The 8,940-nt window shown below is 41.3% G+C and overlaps 1 protein-coding gene across 1 annotated transcript; it reads right to left on the reverse strand.

Moving 5' to 3' along the window:
• Nucleotides 1-6,649: 6,649 nt before the first annotated feature.
• Nucleotides 6,650-7,585, reverse strand: LOC111149952 (olfactory receptor 4D10). Its single transcript, XM_022507222.1, has one exon. It carries the CDS (start codon nt 7,583-7,585, stop codon nt 6,650-6,652), a length of 936 nt encoding a protein of 311 aa, XP_022362930.1.
• Between the last annotated feature and the right edge of the window lie 1,355 nt (nt 7,586-8,940).

Below are 8,940 nucleotides of genomic sequence, written 5' to 3' on the forward strand. Positions count from 1 at the left end.
AGGGGGCGTCTGGGTGGCTCAGTGTGCTAAGCATCCACCTTCTGCTCAGGTCATGATCTCAAGGTCCTGGGATCGAGGCCCACAGTTGGGCCTCATGCTTAGCATGGAATCTGTTTGAGATTCTCTCTCCCTCTCTCCCTCTGTCCTTCTCCCTGCTTGCATGTACAGGTATGCTAATTCTCTCTCTCTCTCTCTCTCAAATAAATAAAATTGAAAAAAAAAGTTTCCTATAGGTGGGAAGATTGGCTGGAAAGAAAGGATGCAAACATGAAGGCATGGAAAGAAAATCATTGCTTGAAAATTTTTATTTTTTGGTAAACCTGAGGAAGGGTTTGTGTTTATTGTACAGTTCTTTCAAATTTTCTAAAGGTTTGAAATATTTTATTTTTCCCTCTAGTTTTAAATTTAACAAAAGAAATACCTCTATATATTTCGGGTTGAGGACATCCATGTAGGGGAAACAGGGCCTGCAAAAAATCCCTCTGTGCAATTTAGGGGGTCCCAGAAAACAAAAAGGCCTTTTCTCTAATTCCAAATTGAACTTATTTCCTAGTCTTTCATCTCACAATGCCTTTTTTGGTTAATATTGCTTATCTGTGCTGTCACTGAAGGTGAACCTTGGAACACAGCGCCTTGTGTACCTATCACATTTTTAGTCAAAATGTATTTGTGAATATTAATGATTATTTCAAGATTCCAGTTTTTCTCACTTTTATTTGTCACTCTTATACACAGACATCCAGACACCACAGGCACACACACTCATGTAGAGTTATATATATATTTCTTACCTAAGTCTCCAAACTTCTGTCAAGGACTCCACCCGAGGTTATGTTCACGGGAACTTTGGGAACTCTCCAGCTTCAGGAAATTGTGTTACATACCCCTCTGAAGGCCAGCGAATTTCAGTGGCTGCTCTTCTGTCTTTACGTGGAAAAGGGCAGACTCAGGGAATAGTATTTTCTGGTCTCTCCCATGGTGACTCACAGCACCCTACCCTATTTACCAATTCCTTAATCCCAAAACTGGTGTGAGAATTATCAGAGGGATTATAGTTGGATGTGGCTGTGGAAAACATCTGCTGATGGTGAAGTGGTTTCTGGGGGACATAATTAGGACATAATTAGGCACACACACTTAGGAGCACACGTTTTTGTCAGGGCCTAAAATTTTCTAGCAGTGAAAAAAATTCTGTCCTTGGCCAAACTCTACCCAGGCTCCCCTGAATATTCTTTTTATTCATTTATTTATTTATTTATTTTAAAAAAGATTTTATTTATTTATTTGACAGACAGAGATCACAAGTATGCAGAGAGGCAGGCAGAGAAAGAGGAAGGGAAGCAGGATCCCCACTAAGCAGAGAGTCTGATGCGGGGCTTGATCCCAGGACCCTGAGATCATGACCTGAGCTGAAGGCAGAGGCTTTAACCCACTGAGCCACCCAGGCACCCACCCCTGAATTTTCTAAGCAGGACTCGACTTGTGAACCTCCATGTCTGCCTCTGCATTGTGCAGTTTTAGCAACAATCCTGCTAAGTCAGGTTAGCCAGAATCCCCCATCCTCCCTATCTGATCCCCTCAGCAACAATCTCGTTAGGTTGGTTTAGCCAGAGGCCCCCTTTAACCTTGGTGTTTCCTCTTAGTGATTTTCTTTTTGGGAAATAAATATCTTTTCTTAGGGATTCTGAATGACTTCCTCAGGCAGTGTCACCCACGCAGGGCGAGTCCTGACGTGTGACACACAAGTATTAAAAGGACCACGGGCCTCCGTGGGGTTATTAGGTGGGAAGTGAAGGAACTGATGGGTTGATGACCAAGTTCTCACAGGATACACAAGTAGCTAGGAAATCCACACTGGATCCACCAGCAAATCCTACTTGCTCAACCTTCAGAGTTTTTCCAACTTCTCACCAATCCCACCCTTACTAGCTTAAGTCATGTCTTTATTATTTCTAATACAGCAGCCTCTTAATTGGTCTCCCTGCTTTTGTCCTTCTTCTTCTTCAGTCTATTTATCAGAGTGGCCCCTGTGATTCTGTTAAAACATGATTATTCTGCTTTTTGATGCCCTTTATCTTACTTGATGGGAAAGTCAAAATCCTTACAATGGGTCCTAGTGCCAAGTCTTATGGCCCCATGATCTCTCTGACCTCAACTGCTACTTCGCTCCTCCTTGCTTCTTCTCATTTAGTTACAAAGCTCTCCTGGCTGTTTCTTGGATGCTCTGGGAAAATCCCCACCAAAGCACCTTTGAACTTCTGATTTGTGGACTGAGATTTGTATCATTATGGGAACATTTTTCTAGTTTAAAATTTTAAGATCTAAGATTTAAAAAAACCTCCAGCAGCTATACATAGCATAATAAGTAAACAAATACATACTGATTTGATATGTTAAATAATGTGTTTCATTTCATTCCAGCATTTTTGATGTCTATGCATGGTCTGAATCAGCATCATAGGCTTCTGTCAATTTTAGGGAGTCATGTTATCAGAGAGTAAAAATGAATCAGTTTTTTTTTTTAAAAAACCAATAATTTGAGTTGCAGAAATGATTGAGAAACAATGTGAAATCCTTGAGTGGTCTGAATTCAGCAATTTTTAATGCATTTTTACTATACTCACTTGATGCTGATCTTGGGAACACAATAATAAGTAAAACATAAACCTTTTGGGGGAGATAGGAAGAAAGAGAAGAGAGAATAGGAAACAGGATCCTGAGTTCTGTGCTAGAGCTAACTAAGCAGCAGGTGTTGAGGGAATGCAGTGCTGGGGTGGCCAATAGGCCAGCGGTTCAGAGGAAGGTCAGGGTAAGGACCTTGCACTGGGTCACATACTTATGAGAGTTTGTAATTGGTGAGGTGCATATTCTTACTCAAGCTGGACTAACTTAAAGACACCTGCTCTCAACCATTGGGATGTGGGCTTTGGATGGGACAATCTTCTGGTAATCGTTACCTTATTAATATTATAGAGTCAGAGGATGAACTCAATTTGGATGTGTTCACTTTAGAAGGATGTGATTACCTTAGGAAAGACCTTGTAGAACTTTGATGCCCAAGATGCGTTATGTCTCTAGTATGTGTCTCAGCTCCCTTCCTGGTAACAGGGCAGGAGTGTAGTGAGAATCTCTGAGTATATACATAGACAGGTGCTTTTTTTAAATTGGAAATTTTACGTAGACAATTGTAGATTTACATGCAGTTATAGGAAATAACAGATCCTACCTTTGTTTATGCAGTCTCCCCCTATGATCATTTCCATATATCAAAACACTGAGTTGTACATCTTAAGTAGGTGCCTTTTGGTCTGTTGTTGATCTTAAAAACCAAAGGAGCTATTTTTTCCCCCAGCAAAATTAAGAATAGAGGAGGAATCAATTTGGGAAAAGCAAATTGTGGTGAACAATAAGCAAGTCTGGAGAACAGAGCGGAGGGGCTTGCTTTTATAGGGAAGAGGAGAAAGCTGGGAGGGGCTGTTTTTATTGAATTCTCATTGGCTAGGCTGTTGTTGGGCAAGGAGAAATTCTTCCCTTCTCCTGCTGGGGTATATAAAGCACATTTTTGGAAATATCAGCAAGGTGGTTTCCCTTAGCCTCTAGGAATCAAGTTTGGGATAGCCAGGGATCTTGATAATAGCTAAAGCAGCTGGTAAGAGTATGGCACCTAATAATTCCCGGACATAAAAACCATTTAAAATTTTGTGCCTGTTGGAAATGAGGGGGCCTTACTATTTCCAGAGCATCCCAAAGTTATGAGTTACTCCAAAGGCTTACCTCCTAACATACTTAACATAGTATTTGCAGTTTTGTCCCTGGTTAAAAATGCAGGCCTGAGCAAGAGCATACAATGCAGCCCACTGGGCCAAGGTAGCCAAGGGCAAAGGTACCATCTCAATGATTTCAAAAGGAGTTGCAAGAGCATACCCAGCATAATATTTAGCATTTGCATTACTCTTAAAAAGGAGCCATTGGTAAACCACAAAAAGTCATGTTATCCAAAGAGTTTCCTGTAAGTCATCACAGGGGGTCAGGAGAAGATTTGGCAGGGTCAAACAGTCATGAGGAGTATTGTCTGTAGAGGAGGGAAGAAGGGGGGCAGGGTTAAAATTATTACAGCAAGAATTATATGAGGCATGTTTAGTAAGAGGATTTAGATAACTTGCTGCAAGATGTTGAGTATGATGGGCATTCAGGAGGGCTTCAACTCCATGGGGTACAAAGATTTTTAGAGAGGATTCCATGACTATCTCTTCAATGGTCTTGAGTAAAATGGTGTTGGTAGGAATGGCTATGAGGCAAGGGGGAGCATCCTTGTGCCACAGGCTCTAGGTGTTGGCTGTAATACCCTATGGGTCAATGGTGGGGCCCATGTTTCAGATGAGTACCCCAAGGGTGTTCCCTTCCTTTTTCAAATACAAAAAGGAACAAGAGACATTGATAATTGGGATGTCCAAGAGCAGGGAGATTGATCAAGCTTTCCTTTAGGGCTTTAAAAGCTAAGTTTTCTTGCTCTTCCGCAAAAATAGGGTCAAGTTTGTTGTTTTTTTAAATAAAATATATAGGGGTTAGGCCATAAGGGATTTTAGAATCCAGTTTTTTAAAAAATATTTTATTTATTTATTTGACAGAGATCATAAGTAGGCAGAGAGGCAGGCAGAGAGGGAGAGAGGAGGAAGTAGGCTCCCCGCTGAGCAGAGAGCCCGATGTGGGGCTCGATCCCAGGACCCTGAGATCATGACCTGAGCTGAAGGCAGAGGCTTTAAACCACTGAGCCACCCAGGTGCCCCTAGAATCCAGTTTTGACAGTAGCCAGCCAGCTCAAGAAAACTTTGTGATTGGCACTTAGTTTGGGTTTGGGGAAGTTCAAGAAGCCATGGAGCTTATTTGGATCTAAAGGTAGGCTTTGTTGTGAAATCAGGTACCCCAAATATCAAACCTGAATTCAGACAAACTGCACTTTCTCCTTGGACAGTTTGCAGCCTGCTAAGTCTAAAAGTTTTAACAGGTGGATGCTGTCTTGTTGTGAAGAGGCCTTAGAAAGGGAGCAGAGAAGTAAGTCATCTACATGTTGTAATAAAGTAGAGCCTCCAGGTAGCTTTATTTCATCCAAATTCACTTTGAAGGTTTGGAAGAAGTAGGAAATACTTTAGGTAATACCCTGAGGCATTACTGTCCAGGCATATTGCTTTCTTTCCCATGTGGAGGCAGATATTGATTGGCCTTATGCACAGGGGTACTAAAGAAGGTGCTACATAAATCAATCAGTGGGTATGCAGGTTAACAAAATATTGGGGCTTGAAAGACAGGGTGATGAGGGATAACAATATTGTTCATGGCTTAGAGATCCTGGAAAGATCTCTACCAATGGCTTTGGGTTTCTTCAAAGGCAACAGAGGAATATCACAAGGACTAGAGCAGGGGATGAGGAGGACCTGAGCCTTATTATCTTTAATTATGGACTTGATGCCTTGAGGAGTCTTTTAATTCATAGGGTATTGATTAATGCTGGGGAGAAAAGGAGGAGTATCTCTTTGGAGACCTAACCAAAAGGGGATAGGTTTAGAGATAGGAACCTGTTGAGGTTTGAGACTCCCTCCATTTGAACCATTTCAAATGGTTCAGAATCCCAAGGCAGGGGTTTAATAACAGTGAGGTTGAGCACCAAGAGTGTGGCTCTGGGGTCAATAAGGACAGGAAGAGATTCATTCCCAATCTGGAGAGCTGTTTCTCCAAGCTGCTTAAGAGAAGGAATGGGGAAAGCCCCTGTATTTCCTCGGAGTCCTTTGGGAGGGCATTGGAAAGGCTGGTCAGAGGGATGAAGACACTTGGAGCACATTTGTAACAATCATTCTTGCAATGTCCTGGCTTTTCCCAATAATACCAGAGGCCAGGAGGGGTTTTGTTTAGGGGACCCCATTTGTTGGAACTGAAAACTAAGGCTCTTAATAGTCTTCCTTTTAGTTGAATTCTCAATGGCACAGGTGAGCTGATTTGCTAAATTAACTAAATCTGGAGTGGATATAGTATCCCATTCATCCTGCTCCTTTTAAGTAGGAGGGAAAGATGTCAGTTCAGCCTATTACTGAACACAGAGTTGAAGGCTACCTGAATGGAGTCAACATCCACAGGAAGGCCAGACTTTTCCTTAAAAATAATTTGTAGTTGATGGTAATCGTCATGCATGGGTTCCCCGGGTTTCCGAGTGCAAGCCTGAATCTTAAATCAACAGGTTTTGGGAAAGCCTAGGAGTTTCCAGGGGAAGTCTTTTAGTGATTGTTGAGCCTGATCACATGGCAAGACAGGGGCTTGGCTTTTTGTCTGCAGTTTGTGGAGATTTCAGGATCATCCCAATTAGCTGTTTCATCCAGGGTTGGGCTTGGCCTTCACCAGGGAGCATGTGAACTAGTTCCTTGGCAGATCTATGAGGGTCTTCAGTAACTCTAGGGAAATCTTTGACCATGGCTCATAGTTCAGCCTTAGTCCAGGAGACACAGGAAATTATGGGCTTACCATTAGGATCCTCAGAAGGTTAATTTTATTTTACTTTATTTTATTCTTTTAAAAGATTTTATTTATTTGAGGGAGAGAGCAAGAGAGCGAGAGTGAGCATGAGCCCAAGTGGGGTGATGAGAAGGAGTGAACTACTTGTCTATTTCGTGTCAGAAGGCATGAGTCTTCTCTTCAATCTCCTCATGGCTGACTTCATCTCTTGGTTCCTCAGAGTGTAGATCAAAGGGTTCAGTAGAGGAGAGATGACAGTGAAGGTGACAGAGATGGCTTTATCTGTGGGGAGGGCAGTGAAGGGTCGGGCATAGACATAGATGCAAGGCACAAAATGCAGGGTCACTACAGTGATGTGTGAGGTGCAGGTGGAGATGGCTTTCCTCCTCCCCTCCCCTGCCTGAGACCTTACTACTAATAATATGACCATATATGACACCAGGAGGAAGAAAAACCACAGTGTAGTGAGCAGTCCATTATTGGAAATCATCAGCAGCTCAAGCATAAAAATGTCTGTACAGGCAAGCCTGAGGACCTGGGGGACATCACAGTAGAAAGTGTCAAGGACACTGGGTCCACAGAAGGGGAGTGGGAGCAACAGGGAAATCTGTACGATGGAGTGGGTAAAGCCCCCCACCCAGGAAGCTACTATTAATCCAATGCAACGGCTTCTACTCATAATGGTCACATAGTGCAGGGGCCTGGAGATGGCCACATATCGATCTAGTGCCATCACTGACAAAGAAAATACATCCACCCCTCCAACAAGGTGGAAGAAAAACATCTGGGTGAAGCAGCCATTGAAGGAGATGGTCTTTCTCTGTGACAGAAGGTCCACAAGAACCTTGGGCGCTGTGATGGAAGAGAAGCAGATGTCGGCAACAGATAAATTACGGAGCAGGAAGTACATGGGGGTGTGAAGGCGAGACTCACAGGTCACAGTGACCATGATGAGGAGGTTTCCCAGGAGAGTTGTCAAGTACACCAGAAGCAGGAAAAGAAACAAGACCAAGCTCAGTCCTTGATTCTGGGTTAGGCCAAGGAAAGTAAATTCTTCCACCCTGGTGCAGTTTCTCAGCTCCATTGAGTCATTTTGTTTTTCTCTTTTATTTCAACCACTTCATACCAAAGTCTGTCGCTATTTATTTAGTTTTCCTCCTAAGCACTAAGACTGCAATTCAGAATCTTGCCCATGTAGCTGTAGTGTTTGCTGTTTCTTGGGCTGTCCAAATTTTTAGGATTGCAATCAGTTTGGTGCTCAAATCAAATTATCACATGCAAAGTCATTCAATAATTCTTTTTCTATAAAACTCATTTTGGAAAGAATAAGCATTTATGTTAAGAAGTCATACTTTCTAAATTTTGGTTTTTAAATTTTATTTTTCTTATTCCACACAAACTGATTGATTTTCAGGAACTATCTGTAGCATATAGAGTAAGACATGTTTCCAGCCATTGTAGATTTACAGTCTACAAGTTTAATGTTTGTATTAGCAGATATTCTGTTGATTTCAGGAGGGTCTTATCTTCCTAGAAAACAGTGTTGTTCTGTTTTTTATTGCAGTGTTGCTGTGGTACGAGTCACTTTCTTTGCTCTTGGCTGTTTTATATAAACTTTCTTAAATCTTCAGCCTATTATTCCATGTAGGTAACTTGTTACTGTGATTATTACTTTGTACTAATCACATTATTTGCTTGATAATCATTTTAAAATATTCAAAAATTGCTATTGGAAAACAGGTTGAGACAACGTATAAATTGAAATCTCAAAGAATACCATTAATTTTTGTATTGTGGTAAAAACACTTAAACATGAGAGCTACTCTCTTAACAGATTTTTAGGGGCACAGTATAGTACAGCAATTTCCTAGAACTTCTTCATCTTCTGTACCTGGTGTGGTCCTTGCCTGAGTGTGGGTGAGAGAATAAGGATAATGACCTGATTTTGAGAAGTGGTCTGTTCTGTATCCATCACACTCTTCTACCTCTTTTGTGGATCAGAGCTAAGAGACAGAGAGATCACACAGCGAGGAGAGATGTTAGTATCATTAGAATAATGCTTGTTTTTTTTTATACACCGTTATGGGTAATTCTAATGAATTTTTATAAATTTTTATTTGTTCTACCTTGTACTTAGCAAGTGAATATTTATTGCAACCTTCCTAGGTATAAGAATAAGTTGGACCACATTGTCCAAGTATTTACACCCTAACGAAAGTGGGTGATTTGATGAATGTAATGCATGATAAAATGTGAAATGTCTCATGGGAAAAGTGAAGGTAGATTTGGGTGGGGGGAGAGATATGCTAGAGATATTGTGATTTCTAGAAGCAACAAAAGATACTACTTTTTGAGTGCTTACTATGTGTGAAGAGTTATCAAATGATAATATATTTAATGTGTGCCATTATTCTTTAGTAGACATTAATGTCATTCTTG

Source organism: Enhydra lutris, unplaced genomic scaffold (assembly GCF_002288905.1).
Source record: "Enhydra lutris kenyoni isolate GAN:26980312 unplaced genomic scaffold, ASM228890v2 scaffoldscaffold22, whole genome shotgun sequence".
In the NCBI taxonomy this organism is placed as follows: domain Eukaryota; kingdom Metazoa; phylum Chordata; class Mammalia; order Carnivora; family Mustelidae; genus Enhydra; species Enhydra lutris.

Bases quoted from the DNA above. Each gene is read 5' to 3' on its own strand.
- LOC111149952 (XM_022507222.1), bottom strand. From the start codon at position 7,585: ATGGAGCTGAGAAACTGCACCAGGGTGGAAGAATTTACTTTCCTTGGC.